At 42.4% G+C, this 24,499-nt stretch overlaps 2 protein-coding genes across 2 annotated transcripts in view; both read left to right on the top strand.

The window, feature by feature from the left end:
- Positions 1 to 11,914, top strand: part of LOC127052283 (uncharacterized) — a 35,889-nt gene extending 23,975 nt beyond the window's left edge. The window contains exons 9-11 of the mRNA XM_050955810.1: positions 647 to 961; positions 2,386 to 2,445; positions 8,792 to 11,914. Coding sequence (XP_050811767.1) covers positions 647 to 961; positions 2,386 to 2,445; positions 8,792 to 9,105 — 689 coding nt within the window. The 3' untranslated portion in view covers positions 9,106 to 11,914. The remainder of the gene's footprint in view (positions 1 to 646; positions 962 to 2,385; positions 2,446 to 8,791) is intronic.
- A 2,086-nt stretch (positions 11,915 to 14,000) lies between these two features.
- Positions 14,001 to 24,149, top strand: NCR3LG1 (natural killer cell cytotoxicity receptor 3 ligand 1). The gene is made up of 5 exons (XM_050955835.1): positions 14,001 to 14,430; positions 17,623 to 17,976; positions 18,885 to 19,211; positions 20,331 to 20,441; positions 23,314 to 24,149. Exons 1-5 carry the CDS (start codon positions 14,274 to 14,276, stop codon positions 23,328 to 23,330), a joined length of 966 nt encoding a protein of 321 aa, XP_050811792.1. The 5' UTR covers positions 14,001 to 14,273; the 3' UTR covers positions 23,331 to 24,149.
- Positions 24,150 to 24,499: the final 350 nt, after the last annotated feature.

The following is a 24,499-nucleotide window of genomic DNA, read 5'->3' as shown; positions in this document are numbered from 1 at the left end:
TCTGTGCTGCTGCTGGCAAGGCGCTGCCTTCACATCTGGGCATCTGGCCAACAGCCGCCACTCTCCAGCTACCCAGCTCTGAAGGCAGCACAGAAGTAAGGGTGGCAATACTACGACTCCCTTAAGTACCCCCAGGTTGAGGAACACTGATCTCTACCATGAAATCTGTATAGTGTAGGGTAAAAGCGCACAAAAGACCAGATTTCACCGGGGAAGACCAGATTTCACAGTCCGTGACGTGTTTTTCATGGCCGTGAATTTGGTAGGGCCCTACCGATGGGTGTTCCAGACACATTTATTCAATCACAATCCTCAGTCATTCTAATGAAGTGCTTAGCAGCACATGCCACTCTTTGGCCTTACTCCTGCTTCTGGAGAGAAGTGATTTGGTGGCAGAACTCATTGATGCAGGATCAGATTCCCTGGCTCTCTGTTCTGCTTAGCACTTTTAACCTGTGCTTATACGGCAGAGTACTGTGCACGTGGCCTTGTGCAGGATCAAGCCCAGGTGCTCTGTCCCATAAAAAAAAAAGTGAATATTTTCTCGTTTGCTGGTTAATTTTCTTTTCTTGCTAATCCCATTGATAGTGTCCAGGAGTGCTTTACTGCACTGTGTTTCTAATGGAAAACTATCCCTCCTTTTTAGCAAAGTCTCCTGCTGTTTCTGAGATTAGAGCAACACCTGCATCACCCAAGGTCAACGAGACTGTCTGTCTTGAAGTTTCCATATCAGATTTTGTGCCGAAAAATATAAAAGTTGCATGGTATAAAGACTGGTTAGAGTTACCTAAGGACAACCATAACATAGATACTCAACTTGGAAAAAATGGTTTATGTTTCTCTACATTGAAAACACAATTTACTGCTAATGCATGTGATAATGGAAAAATGTTCAGATGTGAGGTAATTCACCCAGAAACAAACTCCTGCACAGAGAAAAGGTTTATATTGAAACTTGATGGTAAGTTGGATTTTTTAATTAAGGGCCTGTGATGGGAGGCACTCATCTCTTGAGTGCCTGTTAGCAGCTGAGTGTGGTACTGCAGTCCTTTTCTCACCTTGTGCCTCCTACAAGCTGTTGGCTGACCTTGGTGGGTTTTCCATGACTTGAGCCTCTGACTTAGTCACTGAGTCCAAATGAATCACTTCCAGGGTAGTAAGGAGTTCAATAAATGAACGGTCCTGTTGCCCCTACTAGGATGTTCAGCCCTAGCTCTGAGCCCTTTGTTTTGGCTCTCACATAAGTTCTGTCCCCTTCTTGGGGTTTAAGCTACCGTGGCAGTAGGGGAAACCCAGGCCTGGACATTATAAACAGCAGCTACATGTTGCTTGATTTTAGTTTGTTGCTGTTTCTTCCTGGGACCTCTTCCTACTTGGCCCCTTTTAGCCCTCAGGGCTAAGGATTTTAGGTTCTCTCTCTTCCTGCAAACCCAGTTTAAGCAAATTTAGGAAGAAACAAGCTCTGTTTCTCCCTCAAGAGCACAGCACTCTTATCCTCTGATCCCAGCTAGGAACTAACCTTTTAAGGATCTGCAGGTCCTTTTATCTGAGCCTGCTAGGCTCTGATTGGCTGCTTCCGTGAAGTCTCTCTAGGCAGACTTGGAGGACCCACCTTTGCTGCTCCTTTCTGTTTCACTTTGCTGCGGGGTATAGCAGAGCAGTGTGGCCTCCTGTGGGGAGCGACAAAGGCCAGGTGCACCCTATCACAGGGCCAGTTTTAGGTTGGGTGGTACCTTACTCCACAGATACTCACATTGATTTAAGCGGAACTGGCTAATGAAGGAAGGGCCAGATTTTAAAAATATTTAGGCAGGTAAAGTTGCCTATCCATCTTTAAGCACCTAAATATCTTGAAAATCTGCTGCCAAGATACCACTCAGCGTGAATAAAGTCAGGATCTGACCCTAAATAAGCTTGAGTCTCTATATAAGTATCAATGTAGAATTCACTGCCATAGGATACTCGATTTTGAACCTTAGCTTTCCCTCCCAGCGTCATCCACTGAACTAACTATATCCACTTCCATAGCTTTATAGAGAAAATGGCCTGTTATATCATCATTAAAATGGAGATAGAACCTCTCAAGATACTCATGCTCAAAACTTGGCTTGTTTTAATGATCAGAGAAAATAAGTGAAATGAGTAAGTGAAGTAAGTTTAAAGGCTTCTGTTGAGTTCAGAGGAGTTTGGATGAGGTCCTCCGACAGTGAATGTGAAAACAGATGTACTAAATAACAGGGGATGAGAACATATTTATAAGGATGCCATGGAACTGTACAGAATTTTGTAATGTATATAATTGTGTTTTCCTACTGATATGTTAACTACGCCGATGATAAATATATGTTTATTATAGATAATTTGGTATTTCTTCCTACTTTACAGATTTTTCTACCAGCACTGGAGATATATCCACTCTGACTGGATATCAGAACCACACATTGAGTGAGTTTTATATCAAACTGAGAAGAATTGCAAATCCTCCTAATAGCAATGGTCCAACTCATCACCTTGTCCCCCTCAGGCACAGGGATTGGAAAGCCTAGTGGGAGATGTGAGAAGGCCGCAATACTGTCTGTATGGCATCCTCCTCCCATTTCTCATATGGGTGTGGGATCAGGGATGTGTGTGTTGGGGCAGGATGGTGGTAGTTCAACCCTGTATAGAAAGAATCAACTCAACCCCCCCCCTAACTTTTTCACAGAGCCCTTTCAGCTGTGGAACCCCCTTGTGGATGGCCAAGGGGATTCTGGGGTTCATGGCAGGTAGGGTAGTTGGAGAAGACCAGAGAAGGAACGTGAACACACAAGGCTTCCATACAGATGGTCCTGGTCTCCAGCATATTCACAAGAACCCTGGGATTTGGGGACTGAAACTCCTTTTTGTTCCACATAGACAGGTAGCACACCCACCCCTCCCCACCCCCAACTGGAGGAATAATCTGTTGGAAACTCCACAAGTGGAACCTGCTTAGGGATGATTTGAACCTATGCCACTTTGTCTTCAGTTAATTAGTTGGGAAGGGGTTCTGTCACTGCAGGAGCACCTCCTTATGTCCAGGTGTGGCGTAATGGCTCTCTCCCAATATGGTACCCCCAGCCAATGGTCACTCTCGGTCTGGTCTCTATTCCTGTAACTTGGCCCTCTGGCCACATCATGATTACTTCCGGAGTAATACAAAGCTCAACATAGAACAGTTCAGTTTCCTCACAAGAAGATCTTTGGCCTCAACTCCAAGCCCTGGGTCCTCACACCCTTTCCTTAAGGCTTTCCAATGTCCTTTTGCCCATCTCCTGGTTCACGCCACCTTACCAATGGCTGACAGGGGCACCTAGGCCCTCCCACTACGCTGGGTTCCAGCCCAGGAGCACTATAACCAGCAGTAAAGTCTGCTCAGTTCCACAGGCCCTGACTCCTTTTCCTGCTAGTGGGTGCATGAAGCCCTCTGTCTCTGGCCCTGCCCCGACTCCATCCCTGCACTGCCCCCTCCCATTTCTGCCCCACCCCCATTCCAATTCCTTCCCCAAATCCCCGCCCCAGCTCCGCCTCTTCCCCGCCTCCTCCCCTGAGTGTGCCACATTCCCGCTCCTCCCCCTCCTGGCAAGGTGGGAAGCGCTGATACGTAGGCAGAGGAGCAGGGACGCAGCGCGCTCAAGGGAGGAGGTGGAGGAGGTGTGGGGCGTGGTGTGGCGTGGGGGAGCTTGGCTGCCAGTGGGTGCAGAGCACCCACTAATTTTTCCCCATAGGTGCTCCAGCCCTGAAGTCGGCACCTATGCTCAGTCCCACTCCTTGCTGCTGTTTCCTTGGGCTCCTTTCTATCCAACCTTTCTCAGGTCATCTCCCCCACAACCTCTCTAAGTTGACCCTGCTCTCTTGTACACCACAAGAGCCTGCTCCAACCCAGTAGCTACTATCTCCCCACCTGCTTGCCAGTCTTTTCTGCTCCTCAATAACTAGGATCTCAGGGCTGCTGCTTCCTCCCTCAACTTCCTCCTTACCATCGCTCTGTTCCCATAGGGTTGCTGCAGGCTCTCTCAACCTGGCAGTCCCCTTTCTTCCTTGTTTTTTGGTGCAGCAACTTCATCGTACAAGACTATGACCGCCTCTTTCTTCATTTGTTTTTAGTCAAGTTCCTCCCTCCTCCCTCACCATCCAGTCACTCAGTTTAGTTTCCTTAAGGAAATGTAGCCAGGGTGTTTTGGGTTTTTTTGGTACTATTCCATTTCCCTAACATTCTCACTAGTCCCTTTAGAAAAATCTTTAATTCTAAGCAGACTCAATGTTTCATAAAGAAACTTTTTTTCCATAGAACATGATCAACAGTTTCTGTGGTTTGTATGGATTACACAGCCCGTCTATGTCTTGTTAATAAGTTTAACTTATCATTTAAGGCACAATGACCTGCTAACGCTCTAAAAAAGACTATAGACGCTCCCTGACTTATGCAAGCGTTCCGTTACGGAACGCCTTGCGTAACTCAAATTTTGCATAAGTCAGAAACATATACCCGACAATTACGCAAAAAAAAAATCCAAACAAAACCTTTTTATTTCTAGCTTACGGAACTCTTTCCGTAAGTGAAGATTTGCGTGAATTGGGTTTGCATAACCTGGGGAGCATCTGTACTTCACTTTTTCTGTCATGACTGTGGAGTATAGTATTATCTTTGATTTTTGAGCATATATCATAGAACCTTTGTCTTTCTGTTTTCTTGGTCCATAGTTCTTGCCATTCCTTTGCAAGCTCCTCCCTGGCCATGCTTTTAAATTCTTGTCTACTTAAGGGTATCTCAGTATCCCTCTCCTAATTTTCTAGAGCATGTTTTGCTGTTTTGTCAGCCATCTCATTTCCAGGCCTTCCGATACGCACTGGGATCCATGCTGTTGTTACTTGCTTGCATTATTTCCGTAGTCAGGAACATTATTTCACGGACTATGTCATTTCTGCTTTCCAAAGTCCCTGTTCTGATTGTCATTGTGCCTGACAAGCAATCAGATAAAATTACAGCTGCAGCTCATTGCACATCTTTTATCCAGGTTAGTACCAACCTTATCCCCATTACTTCAGCCATCAGAATGGTCACCTAATTTGATAGCCTTTTTGATTGCTGGATTCAAAGACTAGGAACAGACAAGCCTGTTCCCACTCTACCAGTGCTGTCATCTTTTGATCCATCTGTATATACTTGGCAAAGCTGGCCCCATTTTTCATAAATCAATTCAGAAATTTCATTGATCATAATGTTTTTTCCCCCTTCCCTTGTTTTTTTCATATAGCTCCAAATCTACAAATGGTGGAATAACTGTTCAGCTGTAATTTGATTTCCGATGGCTAACATTTTTTAGTTCTCTCAATTTTTCTTTTTTACATATCTTCTTTACCCATTTTTGACCCTGATAGTATGAGGAAGTCTCCAGCAATCTATATCATTTTGTCTACTAAACTCTCAGCAATCCTCATAAATCTGTTGTTACTTCTCTTTTCATTATTCCCTTTTGCCCAAAAGATTTGATCTAATAGTTTCATCATTAGATTTATAAATGCTTCTCCAGTGGCTATTTGCAGCACACACACTGGTGTTATCGTTGTGCCACATGCCAGTCTCAGAACCTAGAAACCTGGAATTGCTCCAGGCTCAAGTGTTGTTTCTGTGGCTGAACCAAAAGCTTGGGCTCCATAGTCTAAACTGGTCTTATCGATGCTTTATAGACCATCATCAGTATCATCTTATTTGCACCCGGTTTGTTTCCAGCTACACTTTTAAGTAAGTTCATCTTGCTTTTTATTATCTATGTGACCTGTCTGAGTTAATATATATCAAAACACTTCTCCTACGCACATAAACTTATGAACTGTCTGAATTTTTTCATGATAAAGAAGGAAGTCCAATTTTCCTAGATTTTCTCCCTGGTTAAAAGCATTCCTTTTGTTTGTGCAAGTGAGCATTTAAATCCTCAATCATTTCCCCACTTGGAAATTCTCTGGAGTGCTATGTTTGTCTTTTCCATGCAACTTAAAGTATTTTTGGTTAGTCCATATAGCACAGTCATCTGTGAAAAGGAAAATACCCATTCCTGTCTGCACAGTTTCTGGAAGGTCATTTATTATAATGGAAAACAAGGCAGGGCTGATAATACACCCTCATGGAGTTCTATTTGTAAGCTTGTAGGTTTTTGATAATGCTCTTCCCAGTTTAACTTGTATAGTTCTGTAAAAGCAGCAAAAAGTCCTGTGGCACCTTATAGACTAACAGATGTATTGGAGCATGAGCTTTCCGACGAAGTGGGTATTCACCCACGAAAGCTCATGTGTGATCCAACCCACAGATCCAGACTAACACGGCTACCCGTGTCTAGTTCTGTCACTTAAGAGGTCCCTTATCCTCCAAAACATTCTCCCTTTTATTCTAGTTTTGACCAGTTTATATGGGAGGCCTTCCCTCTCTAGCATGTCATATGCTTGTTCAGTGTCCAGGAAGATAGTTATCGTAAAGGTCTTAGCCCTTATGGTTTTTTGGTGCCTCTGTTTCTCGTCTCACTATAGGTTCTACTGTCCATCTTCCTTTTTTGAAACCACTTTGTACCTCAGTTACATCATTTTTCTTCAAGTATCCCACTAGTCTTACACGTTTCATTTTGTCCATGATTTTCCCCACACATGGCGTGAGGGCAGTAGGCCAACAATAGGCATCAGATCTGGTATGTACCTTACCTGATTTTCTAACTGATATCACCAATGGTGGTTTCCACTCTATTGGCAGCAGTCCTTTTTCCTCAGACATCATTATATAACCACAAGAGACTCTTTCAACTCCTTCTGGCAAGGGTTGAAGCATTTACTTATATTATCTTTACCTGCAGTTGTGTTTTTCCTTTTTCTAATGATTGCAATAAGCTCCTGTGCACTAACATTTTTGTTTAACACATCACCAGTATATTCTCTCTAGCCCTTTAATAGTTCACAGTTATCCTCAATAAACCTCCTTTTTCACGAAACTCGTTGTTTTAATTCATATCACTACTGTTCTTTTGGAATTTTTTTGCTAAAATGCCTGCTTTTCAAACATTGGAAACCTCACTTTCATTGTTTTCAGTAAGACCAGGTATACATGTACTTTTATTTTTAAGTCCATTGATTCTTTGAATTTGCTTATATATTTTTGAAGGCTTTGATTCTTTGTTCAGTTTCCTCACAGAATTTTCTCCAGCTTTCTTTTTTTGTGTTTTTGATAATTCTTTGTGCCACCACCTTACATCATTTATAATTCATAAAGTTGTTATTGTTCATTCTAATTTGCAATCCTTGTTCCAGCAGGGATCCAGATTTCTAAGTCTGGGGCAATTTGATGTTTTATAGATGGCCAGATCAGCTGCTGCTGTAATTACTTTTATTAAGTTATTGAATTCTCCTAGGTTATCACATGCACCATTTATGCATAAATTTGCATCACATTTATTCTTGAAAAGCCCTACTCAGCTTATGGAAAATTCCAGCTAGGAACTCCTCTTGTGTTTTTGACATTTTCTCATCCTTGGTACTCAGTAAGTGTAGGGAAGTGAGCTTGTCCCATTCCATCTTTATGAATTTTCCAGCTGCATCTACTAGCTGGTAGATTGAACACAAGTTTACTTATTAGCCATGTTTCTTGCACCCATATTACATTAGGCTTTTTTGATATTTCAAAGGTGACTTAAATTCCTGTCCATGCATTATTAAAATATGCATATTCAAACTAATGATCATTAAGACCATGTTATTTAAGCTGAGTTATTGCCTTCATTTAAAATTGCATGAATGTAATCTATTGAGATCTTTAGATATTTTTGTTTTTGCTATGATTTTAATCCTTTCATTTTCCCACCCCCCCATCTGCAAGATGCAGTTAATTGCTTCCATAATGAGCACTATAAACTTCTCTTCACCTACATCAATACATCAACCCTGCATCCCCATCGCGCCTCTTCCTGTCCCCTCTCTGCTCCACCCCACCCCTTCTCCCAAGTCCCCACCCTGCCTCTTCTCACCCCCACCCCTTCCCTGCCTCATTCCACCTCCTCCCCTGAGCACGCCCCATCCCCACTCCTCTCCCTTCCTCCCAGAGCCTCCTGCACACTGCAAAACAGCTGATTGTAGTGGGTGATAGGCGCTGGGAGGAGGGGAAAGTTGAGCGGTAGGTCCACTGGCAGGCGAGAGGTGCTGCTGGGGGGAGTTGGCTACCAATGGCTGCTAAACATCCACTAATTTTTTTTTTGTGGATGATCCAGCCCTGGAGCACCCATGAAGTTGGCGTCTATGTCCCCCCTTCCCCTTGTCATTTTCAGCTTTCACCCTCCTGTCAGTTAGAGGTCAGCTGCAGCCCTACACCCAACCTGCTCCTACAGCCCAAGCCTCACTGGCTTCAGCCAGATGCTAACATGCAGCCCCAGCCCTCCCAACCTAACCTAACCCAGCCCAGCCCCTTCCCACCTGCAGCCAGCCAGTCCCCTTTCTGTTACAGACTGCTTCTTTTTATATTAACTGGCCTGCTTCTGCCCAGCTGAACTTCATGATCAATTAAGTCTGGCTGTTCCTCTGGGTGCAGTCAGCTGATGCCTCTCAGGCCCACATTAACCCACTCAGGGTTCCTGTGGGGTCCACACTCCATCACATCAATGAAATCATAAAAGATATCAGTGACATGTAAATAGTTATATATTTTCCAACAGCAGAATGCAGCTGATTAATGAAATGGCCCTGATGCTGAGGCCTTTATTTATGATCCTCTTTTTCTGACAATTGTATCTCTCTTTAGGCCCTAGACCCATCAATCAAGAGATTAACACCCTGAAGATAGAGTGCATTACTAGCAACCCAAAGGCTGGTGAGGATGTGACACTTCACTGTTTTGTACGTGGATGGACTACAGAGAGTACCTATGTTTCTTGGTTTAAGGGAAAATACCCCATTGAAGATGGAATAGAGAACACAAACTGTGAGGATAAGTCTGGTTTTATTACTTCTGTAACTTTTAAACCTGAAGAACAGGACAAAGAAAGCAAGATCAGATGTGAGGTTTCTACCGAAGAGGACTCCTTTGAGGATTCATATATTTTAAAACTTGCATAATCTCCCTTCAGTGAAGAATATAGCCATCAAACAGCAACTCTATTTCAGTGCTTCAAGGGTTCAGTGAACAGTTACCTCATTTTAAAAAAAAGCATCTTTCAGGAATTAAAACTTTATCAACGTATACAAATACACTACTCAGGAGAACCAGAGTTTGAGGAAAATATGGACTGTTTGGGACCCAAGTTCTTCTGCAGGACTGAAGTATTCTAGACCCCCTTTTCCCCATCTCAAGTATTTTTAACTTTGATTTCTTGGCCAGAGACTGTAATTATCCTATGATAAAAGAAAAAAGGAAAATAGTTTTAACACCAACAGAACGAATCCTTAATTAAAATGCATATTCACCAAGACTTGGAAAAATTATGAATTTTTTTTAAACTTTATTAGTATCTTGGACGGTTTTTATTGTAGCAATAGGGAAACATAGTCTGGGAGTGAAATTGAAGGAAATCTCTTGGCTATAACTGAAGGGCAACTACTTCTATGTTCATTCCAGCATAAAGATACTTTCATTGTATGATGTAAATTACCCAGAAAGAGAGGTGTAAACTTCCACAAATTCTTGAAAATATTCCTTTATATTGTCTTAAAATAGAGAAGGTGTTGATACTATATTTGAAGAAATTAAGGAACTCTGGAAATGTGTTTGTGACTTGATTTTTAGTGGTGCCGAGCACACACTGCTTTCATTGATTTCTGTCCTGAATTTAACGGGTGAGCAAGATTGGAAATCAGTCTTTTTAAAGATTTTGTATATTGTATTTTGTATGTTCAAAATCACGAATAACTTCAGTGGGCACTGCGAGAGTTTAGCCCTTTGAAAATCAGCCTATTATTGTTCTTAGATTTATGAAACCTTTCAGAAGACCACCTGACGTACAGTTTTCGCTGCTAGTATTCTAAAGGAAAACTAACTCAGATGGATGTTACACACTTTTTGTTCCTGCATCTGCTTTTTTACCACACATATTTATGGTGCTAAATTGTAATATGAAACACAGTGATAATGCTTTAAAGTCTGCAAAATAACACACTGTATGAAATGGTGGAAAAAAGTCCTCGCAGGGTGATTTCTTACAAATGCTCATGATGCCACCAGAATATTTTGGATTGCAAAGGGGCTGGTGAAAAGTTTTAGCCCCAGGTTCCAGGGCTACAAAGTGAAGTTGAATAGTTTTAGCTTGCATATACTGTTAAAGAGTCACACTACCTTTCAAGCACCGTGTATGCTAAGCAGAAATACACTAAAATAGGAAATAATTTAAATAAAAAATGTATTTTTCCACCCCAATGATCCCATAAAATGGAACAGACCAAAAATCACGAGAGAACCTTAAGAGCACTCAAGCTTGTCTAAATATAGAAGTTTAGCATAACATGCATCTTTGAAGTAAAATATAACCTTTATGCCAGTGCTGAATTACTCAGGATGGGTTCCAGAGAACCCTCAAGAGGAGAAAACTTCTGTGTGGACACACAGCAGTTCTTGTGAATTCCAGGACAGTTCTAACAGAGGAATGTTTACAGTCATAGGTAAATTCAAGATAAGATTTTGCCTCTTCCTTATGATTTCTAGGTACCTATGGTGAATTCTGCAGGATTCAGACAATTATTTTATGCTAAATTATTCACCATTAATGCAATTATTGATGTTAATCCTACAAAGTGTATAAATGTTACCAATCAGGGTTTTGATTTTTTGACATTCCCTAGGAAAATCAACTGTCATTTTTGCTGGGCAAGTCACAAACCACTGACCTCTTCCTGAGCCCTTATCATCTACATCCCACCTGAGAAATTTGCTAATCTTGCCCCTACTCTTTTCATCACCAGACATCCATTATCTCCTCTCTATCCCTTTGCCTTTGGCTCTATTTTCCCACTCACAGGTTTCCAACCCCAATTAAGAGGAAGAACATAAAAAGAGCTAGGTACTCACTAGCTGAAAGAAAGAGGGGGAGTTGCAGCTGGTAACTGTTAAGGACAAAATTGCTCTGTTGGGATGGAGCTGGCACTTGCTCCCAGATTGAAAGGGCCAGCTTGTGACACAGGAACCTCTTGATGCCACCTGGCAGAAAGGCATAGATAGTGCATGGCGCCTTATAGGGATCTCCTGGGTCAGTTATATGCATAATAATTCATAAAGGGTGGCATGTGAGATATCTGTTAAGAGTCATAAACCCTCAGCTCATCATAACCATTTCAAAATGTATGTAAAGATAATATTATAAGAAGTATGTTCTTATACTGGAAATTATGTTCTTAAGGTCTGTGAGTTAAAGCAGGTCACTATGAGGTGATAAACATGTTTCTTTCAGACAGGCTGGAGACACTTATCTATCTGTCTGGTTGTATGCGAAGTGAATATTGTAGACTTCACAATGGATGCCTATTTGCATACTAAGCAACCAGATAATCAAAGATTAAGAAATTAACAAGAGATCATAAAATCTACAGGAAGGAGCATACAGCCAGATGGTGTCTGGTTTAGGAATAAAGATCAAAGGGCTCTTTTGATATATCTGGGGTTGCAAAGGCACACTCTAGTATCTTTCACCTAGGATGGAAGCTGACAGTGGGCTTGCTTCATGAATGAAAGATCCCAACCAGGCATCTGCAATACACTGGAAGGATCTTGGGTGAGTTTTTGCTCTTATGACATAATAATGGTCTATTAGTTAAGTTCAGGATCTAGTATGTGTGTTATGCTTTTATTTGATCTGTAACCATTTGTTAATATTGCTGCTTGCTATCGTTTGAATTTCTGGTCTTGGTTCAATAAAATTATACTTGCTTTCCCTATAAACCAATGAAGTGCTTTGAGTTAAGTGGAGCTGTGTTTGGAAAGCTCTGATGTACAGCTCCTTTGGGAGAGGATCTGGGAATTCTGTGAGAGTCCAGTAGCTCAGGAGCTGGGCACGCTAGGGAAACACCGTGGAGGACGTGAGGTCGGAGTGTGCCTATCGCTAACCTGTAAAGAGAGAGCGAGGCCTGCAGAAGGCTGGAAGGCAGGGCTTGTATTGCCAGAGGCTGGTGGTGCTAGGGAACTGACTCACAGGAGGCACATACAAGGCTTCCTTACCTGAAAGGCAGGTGGTAGTGAAGTGCCTCACAACCCTCGGTACTTCTGGGAAGCATCACATAGCTATTAGGAGAGCATGCTCAGAAAGGTGTCCATGAAAAGGTGGCATTGAAAGCAGGGAGGGAAAAGGGACTACATTTCTCAGCACGTCACCACTTGAACATTGACAGATGCTTCATACATGTGACAAAAGAAACTTCATGTATCATCTGGACCTGCTTCTTGGCCCATTAATCTAGTCACAGTGCTAAACTCTGAGGGTGCAATTCTAGCTCTATTGAAATCAATAGCAAAAATCCCACTGATGTCAAAGGGGCTTAGATTTCACCCTGAGGCCCTGGATTCAAAGACTCCCATTGACTTTGGTTGGCTTAGAATCAGCGCCTGAAATCTCAAGAGGGAAAAAATGTATTCTGCAGCTCCCTCTTCCACAGTTCAGACACAGAGTTAGTGGTGGCAGTTCAGTTTTGTAAGTTGGCCACTCACCCTTGACTTGTGCACTTGTGCAGCCCGCTAGGACTCCTGCCATCAGAGCAACAGTCAATGGCAGTTTGCTTTGCTTGTGACCATGTCTTTGCTAACTTTAATTTTTAAAACATACTGGCTCAGCAGATGATGATTTGTCAGTAACTCAGACTAATGTCTGAAAGTTTTCAGATCTTATCTGTAGAGGAGTTTTAATGTATTGAAAAGCATACATTTTCCTATTGCACTTGCAATGGTTGGATCTACACAATACAACATGTAGATTAAATGAATTCCTAAATGTAGTTCATTAAGACATGAAGCACTATAACCTAAATAGATATCTTCATGAAACTTTTGTTTTTTGTCACAAATATTGTTGCCTGATCTTGCATTATTCAATTCCACTTAATATTAATAATTATTGTTAGAGCCTTTCTTTAAATTATGATAACATTCGTGTTTTAAAAATGTTAACATATCAGAAAATTATTGTATTCTTTGCAACCCCCTAAAAAAAACAGCCTGCTATATGCTAGACTTGTTTTCTAAGAAAAAGCATCATTCAATCAGGATAAATCAATACCAAATGATTATGCAAATCAACACAACAATCTGATTTCAAATTTAAGTGACAGAACATAAATTTAGCATGCCCAATGTTGCTTAAAATGTTACACATGCCTTTTAAAAAATGCAATTGACTTTCATTTGTCTGGTAACAAACAACACTGCACATACTTTTTGCTACCAACATGAGTAATAAGCATGGTGCTTTTTGGTGAGAATGGAATGGAATCCTTGATGCTCCTGTCTTCCTCCAGCTGCCTGGCATGGCAATAACTGAATGCACCTTGGCTCGAGTAAGAGTTCTGAGATTTCCAACAGATGTAAACATTGATTTTACAATCTTTTAAGGCAGGGATTTTTGATGGAATGGAGTGGGGAGGAGAGTTGGTCACTTGTAAAAATTAAGAATGTCCAGTGCAGTGTTTGTGGGACAATGTTGCCTCAGTCATACTTTGTACAGATTCCTAAGTGGGTAAAATTGGAACTCAGAACCAGATGGCTGGTGTTATTTGTTTGTTTTGTTTTTACCAAATTCTGCCTGTGAATATGGAGTGTGAGAAAGTGGCGTTCACTTAAGTGAAATAACTTGCATATTGCTCTCTGAGGAAGGAGGCCAGTTAATCAACTCAAAAAAAAGGACGTTCAGATGAGGCGGTAGGAGTCTGTGATGTAAACTCCCAACAGCTAGAAATCCAGAATTAAGGCTGCAAATCTATTCGTAACGCCCCCTGGTGCAAGTAATAGTCCAGCACATACCTGCTATGTCAGCCCAGGCACTGAGCCACAGTCCCTAAACACGGAGACGAGGGTGCCAGCCTTTGTGGGTCAGTTCCCGATCTGCGGAGTGGGGATTAGCCCCCCGATAGCCCTGGAGAGCCCGGGCCAGTTGGGTACATTTCCCAGGCGCTGCCCGAGGGGCACTGACCTGTGGGTGGCTGCACAGTGCCTGCAGCTCGATCACTGCCCTAGATAGTCACAGCAGCCACCTGCTGGCTCCGAGCCCCGCCCGGGGCGCTGCCTTATTGGGGCACGTGTCCGAGGGAGGAAAATGAAGGGGAACCGTTCAGCCCAGTCACTGCCACGACCCGGGCCAGCGAAGCCCCCAGCCCTACCTCAGAGCATGGGGTGGGGAGTGGGCTGTGCCGGGCGGGCCTGCCGGCTGCTCGGGCTGCTCCTGTGTCTCAGCGGCGCGCTCCAGCCTGCAGGTAAAGGAGGGATCCTGGGTCACAGACGGCGGGGGAGGATCGGGTCCAACTTCGGCTGCCCCTCGGCAAAGGGGATATCGGGGCAGGGTCACTGGGGTCCTCCTGAGCCTGCGGATTCTCCCAGCCCAGGGTCCTGGTCCTCCCCCACCCCCGAATACTCGTCCGGAGGTGGAGTGGGTGGGGATGTGTCTGGGGGGGCAGGGGTGACACTTCTGGCGTCCCAAGGCTGAAGCTGATTCCTTAGTCCCAGGTCTTTATTCCAAAGGCCATCAAAAGTCATTGCTGCGGGCTTATAGTTTTAGAAATTTCACTCGACTAAAATGTTCTTGTATGTTGTAACAATAGATATTCGAGCAAGACCCCCAGTCCTACATGGGGTAATCGGCTCTCACTTGCAATAAGTAATGAGGGTGTATAACTGCCAAATAACTTGACACATGCCTGCAACTATTAATCTGTTCTGAGGTAGATGGCACATGCCACTCCCTGACCTGAAGCTTTACCTCTGTGCAACATGCTGTCATATATCACCCCCACCCAATTTTCCATTTTGCAAATGCTCCTGGAGTAAGGAATCAGCTTTGAGTAGCTGTGAGAAAATCCCTGGCATGCCAAGGGACTCATCCTTATTACTATTGGGCTGTTCTGAAGTAGCTGGCACATGCCGTTCCCTGACACAGCTTTATTTCTGGCCCCCTTCCTTATTCAAGGAGCATTAGCAAACTGCAAGAAGGTGGGGCTATGGGGTGGCTGCATTTAGCCCAGAAATATCACTTAGGATCAGAAAATGGCACATACCAGCTCCTTCAGAACAGTTTCACAGTCCCCTCTTATTGACAGCAAAACGTGCACACAGCCTTTAACAGCAGAAAGGCTAATTTGACACATTTTCTGTATAAAGCTCCACTCCAAACTGTAATATGCGAGCAAACCTAAACATAGTGCCAATAGCATGGCATAAATATTCTACCCCAGGGAATGATTTAATATCTAAGAGACATCATATTGGGCAAAACCTTAAGAGTTAGAGCTGAGAAGCTCTCAGCTGAACTATTTTTAAGCCACAGATGGGTTGTAGCCTCTCAGGCTAGACAGCCACTAAATATAGACATGTAAAAGGGAAGTACTATGTCAGGTATTCCTGGTAGACCAAATCCTCAGGGCTGGTTATTCAGTAACAGTGGATAGAGGTAATCCCGCCTCACTGCCACATAAACTGGCCATGAATTGGGCAGATTGATCCTCAGTACAGTTGGCTCAGTGTGGAAGCGCCTCACCTCCTCTTCACAGAAGCAAGTTGGAGAATTGTTTGAGAGAAGAAAAGGAGGTCACCTAAATCCTTACTTCTCAGATCAGCTCACAATAACCCAGTGCCTCTCCCTGACTTGGCCAGCAGGATCCCATTGCCACTGCTATGGAAAGAGGGATGGAGGATTCCTGTGTTCTAAAAGATTTTTCTTTTTCTTTCGTTTTTCAATGTCCTTTTAATTGTCCACCTGACCTTGTCACCTCCCCTGGTTGCCAATTTCAGTGCTATCAGCTGAAAGTGCTGTGTAAGGGGAGCACAGCCCTTCTAAAGTTCCTCTGGAGGCAGTGGGAAGAAAGAAGAAACCAACCCACCACCACCACCACCACCCACATCATGGCACTGTGAATATGCAGCGCCTCCCCACCACTTCAGGAATCATGAATTCTGTCCCTGGGAGTGAGTGGGGATGAATTATTTGGTGACCAATTAGGGAGGAGTTTCCCTCTCAATATCTGCTGAAGTTGCCTCCATAACTGTAGAGCCCAATTTCGCTGCATAGATATGGTGGGTAGGTTCCTCACTGCTTCAGGACTCTGCAGTAACAATTAAATTCTTGAGACCACCATCAGACCTCCTATGGTCCATACAGGTCTTGTCAATGCAATGAGTACAGTAAGGAAGTGATACAACCTCCACTCTATCCCCTCGTAATCTTCCTCAGCCTCAGCACATGCCATCTCATGTCATCTCTCCACTTGATGGAGTGTTATACAAGGATTCCTGAAGCTCCTGGTATGTGAGCAGTATGAGTCTGAGTTCAGAAAGTTGAAAATCAATAACTTTAATCCATGCGTGAATGCACAAGACTTAGAGGGAGCCCACAAATTTGAGAGGCTGAGGTCACAGTTCTCATCATTATTGGGTTAAGATGCATGATTACCCCATCCTGTGTGTACGGAACACAGCAAATGGAAAATAGAGACAAGAGCAGAAATGTACCTGAATGGAGACAGTGTCCCCAAGCAGACACATAGGCAGCCAAGCGAAAAAATGTGTATAAGGTACCATTTCTATTACTGTTATCACTTAGATTTGCCAAAGATTTAGATCATTATGGGGATCCTGGAGTTGTTTCCTGGATGTTTTGAAACACCCAGTGAAATTCTGAGTCATTTCCAAAAATAGACTTTTTGTAATAATCTATCAGTATTAATTATTCATTTGTCTTTCCCCTCAAGGGGAAGGCAAAAGAAATTGGTGATGTTGTGCCCCTCTCTCTTGCAGTGATGGGGAGCCAGCAGGGCAGTTTTTCCTTCAAAGGAGATGGACAAGTGACTCCAGACTTAGGGCACTAGTCTGGAACTCACCTGTGTTAAATTCTCTGTGCCCCCTTCCTGCTTGTCTCATTCAGTCTCTCTGTGCATCATATCCCCATGTGTGAAATGGGGACAATAGCACTTCCCTACCTCACAAGGATGCTGTGAGGATAAAATGCATAAAGGAGTCTGAGGTGCTCAGCTATTATGGCAATGGGGTGCATATATATACCTGGGATGGACAGATAGATAGAATAGATATTTTTTTCCCCATCACATGCTGCTGTAGTTCTACCACAAAGCTCCAGTGTATTACATGTAATATGCAGTGTATGCACTGCTGAAGTTCCTCCTGCATTTTTGTTCCAAGAGCGAGAGCCACCCAACTAACCTGTGTTATCTCTATTATTTCATTCAAATAAAAGCAAAGATTGTTATTCATAAAGCCATCATCAATTTAGGAAAGAAAGCTTTCATTCGACTACCATAGAGAGAGGTTATAAAGGGTTATGGGTGCGGAAACAGGCTACTACAAAACTGCATGATCATTTAGCCAATAATAACTCTTTCAAAGGAACATTGCCTTTAGGATATATTGCTCCAAATATACATTTTCTATTTTTGAAGAAACCCTTCAAGTGTTGATGGGAAGCACCCCACTGATTGTGTCACTGAATGATAACATCTCCATACCATGCAAGATTTCTGGGTTCAATACAGCAGAACTGGATATCAAGAATGTGGGAGTTACCTGGTATCTTAAGACCCCGAGGGCAGACCAAGAAGAAAAAGTATTCACATTTCATGCTGGAGCACATATTTCCCATAGAAATGGGGCCAGTATGTCTGACAGTGACCTGAGAAGAGGAAATGCCGCACTCTCACTACCACAGATACAGTTTAAGGAAGCAGGAATATATAGGTGCTATGTTATTGTTGCCCCTTCTGATGCTCATGGAACAGCTATATTAGAGGTAGTTGGTAAGTGACTTTATTGTACCATTTATTTTATACTGCATCACCTGGAGACCCAAAGGCAGAAGATTAGAGTCCATCTTAGTGGTACCAGTTTCCTCACCCCCTGGAGCCTTTGTGGGGGTGGAGTGGCGGTGGGGATGGGAATTGCATTATATCAGTGGAATAGCCACAGCACCTGGGTAAGCTGTGCTAACAGTTATGGAGGTGGTGTGGTGAGCCCAGCCTTCTGCAGGAGATTTTACATGGGGATTAGCAGTTTTCATCAAGCTAATGTGTTTGGGGTTTATCCTGGTATTTTTCCTCTCTCTCCATCATAGTTGCCTTTAAAAGGGCACAGTCCCTATTCCTTATTCACTGTCACATTCCTTGCCACAAACAGGAGACTGCAGTTCATTTCCCCCTGCAACCTCTCCATAGTTGTATCAGTCTAAATATTCCCCTTCCATAATTTTTTGCAGGTCAGGGGAAAATATGGACCTAAATAGCCTGTTTGTCATAATTTCTAAGGTTTTGACCAGGTAAGGGTTTTCATTATCTAATCCTCAGGCTTGCAGTGGCATTTTCAATATCCAAACATGCTGTAAATCTGAGAAACTCTATTAATTTTGTAGATACTTATTTACAAAGAGCAGAAAATAACAAAACTACTAAAGTTCTAATGAGCATAAATGCTATTTATCTTCTAACAAATATTCACTCCTGTGATCTTGTTTCTGGGAAAAAATGACTAGATTAGCAAAAAACAAACAAACTCAAAAACAAATAAAAAACCTCCACTCCTGCAATGAACATTAAACACTGCACATATCAGATATTTAGGAAATGTGTGTATTCAGTGTACATTAACACTGTTAAAAAGCCAGAATATCCCTGATGATGATGACAGCAATATAACCTTTATCTCCATACAGCTCAACCGGAAGTCAGCCTGTCTCCAAAGGAAGTTACAATAGAAAGCGACAAGGAGAAGACCCTGTCGTGTGATGTCAATAAGTTCTATCCAAATTTGGTTGACATTAAGTGGATGAAGATATCAAAGAATAACCAGGACAGTAGTGTAGCAGCAGAGGATATCCACACAGGAGCCTCTGTAGAAAATGAAGATGGCACATTTAATGTCACTAGTAAATTAAGGCTGCAACCGTCTTTGCAAGATAATGGAAATGTCTATAGATGTATTGTGAGTCACAAAACATTTCCTGCCAAGTTACTTCTCAATAGCACCTTAACTGTCACAGGTATCCATTCCCTTTAGGGTCTTATCTCTTTTCTTTTGATATATCATGTGTTACGGAATGATGTGGCTAGATCTTTTCTGAAGGAATTTGAATCTTGTCAGCCTTATGCTGTCCCAGCAGTGCAGTGACACCAGGTGTCATTTGAGATAGACAGCAGGGCAGGAGAGCTGGCCATGCAGCGACATTCAAAACAGTCGATTTGCTGACATGCCAGCCAGAAAGGGAGTGGGAGAAGTGGCAGAGGAGCCAAGGAGAGCCAATTCAGTGAAAAGAAGGGGTTGAAATCTGGTGGCAACTTTTCAAACGTCTGACGTTTTGATATCAGGCTTTTCTGGATGCACCATTTTAGTGCCATATTTGTGTTGGCAGGATTGGGTGACACATGCCACATTTTAGGGCCTCTCTGAGCTAATTGAGTTGATCCACAGGTGTTTTACAAAAGGCTGTTTTGACCCTACATTTTATTATCCTCATTCTATAGAATGTTGTTAATATTTAAGTTTTTAAGTGGGCATTTTGATACCCTTAATGCTGTCTACTTATGGGGAAGGCATTTTGAAGCTGTGATTTCATACAACACATTGTGCCTGGCAGTTATTCTGTGATTTCTTTAGTAGTGTATTGCAGGACCGGCGCCAATGTTATTGGCGCCCTAGGCGCTCGGCCATTTCGCGACCCCACGCGCTTCTCCTGCGGCTCCGGTGGACCTGCCGCAGGCGTTCCTGTTAAGGGTCCACTGGTCCCGTGGCTCCAGTGGAGCTGCCGCAGGGGAGGTCCACTGGAGCTGCGTGACCAGCGGACCATCCACAGGAACGCCTGCGGCAGGTCCACCGGAGCCGCCTGCCGCCCCCCCCGGCAAAATGCTGCCCTCCAATAATCCTGGCTCCCTAGGTGATTGCCTAGGTCGCCTAAATGGAAGCACCAGCCCTGGTGTAGTGGCTAGTAGAAGTTTTGCTCCTACTTTGACTTTCTTATTACATCAATTTCCAATACTCAGCCAGAAAAATAACCAGTTAATCACTTACTGTGAAAGTGTAGGTGCAGTCCACTAAAATGTATTTTTTTTTTTAACATGAACAAGCATAGAATCAGAATTTTCTTTATTTTTTTCATTCACAGCCCCCAAGTCAGCTTTGAACAGTATAATTGGAGCAGTCATTGGAACAATAATAGCCTGTATTATTGTGCTCGGTTTGGGTACTTTTGTGTACTGTAGGTGTTTGAAGAAAAGTAAGTAGTTTTAAAAGTGCACTGTGCTAAGGATATCTTAATGGCAACTAGTAGCTCTTGTGAATGCTTGAATTCTAAGCCTTAATACCAGTAATAGACTAATAATTACAAAACCTCAGAATGTTCATTATCCACTCATTCACCCATTAAGTGAATGTTAGTCATGTCCCAAGAGCAGTGCACAGCACACTTTTGCTCCCTTGCTTATGAAGAAATCAATGTTTGCTAAATGTGTCAGGTGCCTCTGAAGCCCTTTGGGAAAAATTGGGGTCATACTGTATGTGACTAGAACATTTTAAACAACCTGGAACATGATAGCTATCAGTCAGGAGAAATGACAGGCTTGGTAAGAAATGCTTTGCTTTCATATACTGTCACATAAAGATTTGCTCCTAAAGTTGCCTTTTATTGGTTTAGTAGCAGGAATTTCTTCCACACAAACAGAGCATCAATAGTAACTGGAACTAACTTTAAGTGGTAATTCTTAACAGTATGGTGATCCATTTTTGTTAGTGTAACTGTGCAGAAAAAAACACTGACTCACACACACAAAGGGAGAAGTAACTCCTGCCCAAATCACTGCCTTCATGAGAGAAATTCATGTAACAGGCTGAAAAGTCAGAGGCTCTAAGTAACTGACCATATAGTCACTTATCTGCCAAGAACTGTGGATAAGAAAAAAAACAATTGGGGCATTTGAATCAAGGGAATTCAACTGGATGGTTTATCAATACAAAAAATTAAAATATAAAATCTGACAGCATTGACAAACATAAATACATAACATTTAAGTACATCAGAAGCAGGAAGCCTGGTAAACAACCAGTGGGGCCACTGGATGACCGAGGTGCTAAAGGAGCACTCAAGGATGATAAGGCTACTGTGGAGAAACTAAATGAATTCTTTGCATTGGTCTTCATGGCTGAGGATGTGATGGAGATTCCCAAACCTGAGCCATTCTTTTTAGGTGACAGATCTGAGGAATTGTCCCAGATTGAGGTATCAGTAGAGGAAGTTTTGGAACAAATTGATAAATTAAACAGCAATAAGTCACCAGGACCAGATGGTATTCACCTAAGAGTTCTGAAGGAATTAAATGTGAAATTGCAGAACTACTAACTGTAGTCTGTAACCTATCATTTAAATCAGCTTTTGTACCAGATGACTGGAGGATAGCTAATGTGATGCCAATTTTTAAAAAGGCCTTCAGAGGTGATCCTGGCAATTACAGGCCTGTAAGCCTGATTTCAGTACCGAGCAAACTGGTTGAATCTATAATAAAGAACAATATTGTCAGACATATAGATGAACATAATTTGTTGAGGAAGAGTCAGCATGGTTTTAGTAAAGGGAAATCATGCCTCACCAATCTCCTAGAATTCTTTGAGGGCGTCAACAAGCATGTGGAGCAAGGTGATCTAGTGGATATAGTGTACTTAGATTTTCAGAAAGCCTTTGACAAGGTCCCTCACCAAAGGCTCTTACGCAAAGTAAGCTACTATGGGATAAGAGGGAAGGTGCTCTCATGGATTGATAACTGGTTAAAAATTAGGGAACAAAGGGTAGGTATAGATGGTCGGTTTTCAGAATGGAGAGAGGTAAATAGTGGTGTCTCCCAGGGGTCTGTTCTGGGTCCAGTCCTATTCAACATATTCATAAATGATCCAGGAAAAGGGGTAAACCGTGAGGTGGCAAAATTTGCAGAGGATACAAAATTACTAAAGATAGTTAAGACACAGGCAGACTGCAAAGAGCTACAAAAGGATCTCTCAAAACTGGGTGACTGGGCAACAAAATGGCAGAGGAAATTTAATGTCGATAAATGCAAAGTAATGCACATTGGAAAGCATAATACCAACTATACCTATAAAATGATGGGGTCTAAATTAGCTAATACCACTCAAGAAAGAGATCTTGGAGTCATTGTGGATAGTTCTCTGAAAACATCCACTCAATGTGCAGCGGCAGTCAAAAAAGCGAACAGAATGGTGGGAATAATTAAGAAAAGGATAGATAATAGGACAGAAAATATCACGTTGCCTCTCTAAATCCATGGTATGCCCACATCTTGAATACTGTGTGCAGATATGGTTGGCCCATCTCAAAAGAGATATATTGGAATTGGAAAAGGTTCAGAAAACGGCGACAAAAATGATTAGGGGTATGGAATGGCTTCCATATGAGGAGAGATTAATAAGACTGGGACTTTTCAGCTTGGAAAAGAGAGGGCTAAGAGGAGATATGATTGAGGTAAAAAAATCTATAAAATCTAAAAAATCTATAAAATCATGACTGATGTAGAGAACGTAGATAAGGAAATTTGTTTACTACTTCTCATCACACAAGAACTAGGGGTCACCAAATGAAATTAATAAGCAGCAGGTTTAAAACAAATAAAAGGAAGTATTTCTTCACACAACGCACAGTCAACCTGTGGAACTTCTTGCCAGAGGATGTTGTGAAGGCCAAGACTACAACAGGGTTCAAAAAAGAACTAGGTAAGTTCATGGAGGATAGGTCCATCAATGGCTATTAGCCAGAATGGGCAGGAATGGTGTCCCTAGCTTCTGTTTGCCAGAAGCTGGGAATGAGCGATAGGGGATGGCTCACTTGATGATTACCTGTTCTGTTCATTCCCTCTGGGACATCTGGCACTGGCCACTTTTGGAAGACAGGATACTGGGCTAGATAGACCTTTGGTCTGACCCAGTAGGGCCATTCTTATGTATTTAATTTTGATAGGTGTTTAGTGTATTGAAATACAGTGTAACGTTATGCAGCAGAGATCGAAAAATTGCAGTTAATTTTTTTCACTTGTCTTTTTTCATAATGTGGTGCATCAAGCAACTAATTTACATATTTTTCCTTGCAGCTCCACCTGTGACGTGATGCTCCATATTCATTATAGAAATATGCCTATGATATAAATATGGCATAACTAAGATATTTTATGCAAGACGGCTCATATAAGATATAATTGGAAAGGTTATGATTTACTGAATGTGATTATCCAATTTGTATGCATGTATCATTTCTGTATCTGGAGTTAGGAATATTGACTATGTAACAATTACAACCATGGTTATACTTGGAGATGCCCACCAATCAGCCTTGATGGACCATTAGGAAAAGACAATGAGTCTTTAAAGATATGGATCTCCCATCTTCTGGGAGTTCCTTCCTGTGGACATTGCAAATAAACCTGGTTTCATAGTTGCTTTGACACTACTAGGTAACTGGACAATGTTACCTGGTACAAAGTACCACCCTGGACACTGCTGGTACTTTTCCACTGGAGAGAAAGGCTTCCCACCTTATGTAAATTATATTTAAGACTGGAGAGTAAGACAAAGAGGACGTTTCTCCATTGCCTTCCTGCCCAAGAAGAAAGACTGCTGAAAGTACCTGAAGAGACAAAGGAACTGGGCTGAGGGCAAGGCAAGGGCTGAGTCCAGGCTGAGACAGGGGGTCCAGTCTTTAAAGAGAAATAACTGGACCTCTAAGCTACAGAAACTCTGCAACTTGCCTAAAATAACAGTTAGGGTGAGAAATTACATTTTGTAACCTGTGTCTTGAGTGTATTAAGCTTAGTTTGCCGTGTTTGGTTTTATTTGCTGAGTAATCTGCCTTGTTCTGTTTGCTATCCCTTATAATCACTTGAAATTTACCTTTTGTTGTTAATAAACTTATTTTTTGTTTATAACATAACCCAGATTGTGCAATTCATATCTGGGGAGTGGGTGTGCGGGGGGAGGAAGAAGCTGTGCATATCTCTCTCCACATTGAGGGAGAGGGCGATTTTTATGAGCTTATGCTGTACAGATTTCTCTATACAGCACAAGACAATATTATTTTGGGTTTTCATCCCAAAAGGGATGTGCATGTGAGTGCTGGGTATAATCCCTGAGCTGAGTCTTCCCAACAGATCTGCATACCTCTGTATGTGTGCCAGAGAAGGCTTGAGAGCCTGACACAGAAAGATCAGGGTGAGGAAACCTGGGCTGGTGGAAAGGGCAAGCTCAGTAGGACTTCAGCACATCAAATGGCATCCCGGAAAA

Source organism: Gopherus flavomarginatus, chromosome 5 (genome assembly GCF_025201925.1).
Source record: "Gopherus flavomarginatus isolate rGopFla2 chromosome 5, rGopFla2.mat.asm, whole genome shotgun sequence".
NCBI lineage: Eukaryota > Metazoa > Chordata > Testudines > Testudinidae > Gopherus > Gopherus flavomarginatus.
This window is presented reverse-complemented; position numbering and strand designations above follow the sequence as displayed.

Bases quoted from the DNA above. Each gene is read 5' to 3' on its own strand.
- NCR3LG1 (XM_050955835.1), top strand. From the start codon at position 14,274: ATGAAGGGGAACCGTTCAGCCCAGTCACTGCCACGACCCGGGCCAGCG. The intron at 14,431-17,622 runs GTAAAGGAGGGA...CTATTTTTGAAG, and splicing joins CGGCGCGCTCCAGCCTGCAG to AAACCCTTCAAGTGTTGATG. The intron at 17,977-18,884 runs GTAAGTGACTTT...ATCTCCATACAG, and splicing joins AGCTATATTAGAGGTAGTTG to CTCAACCGGAAGTCAGCCTG.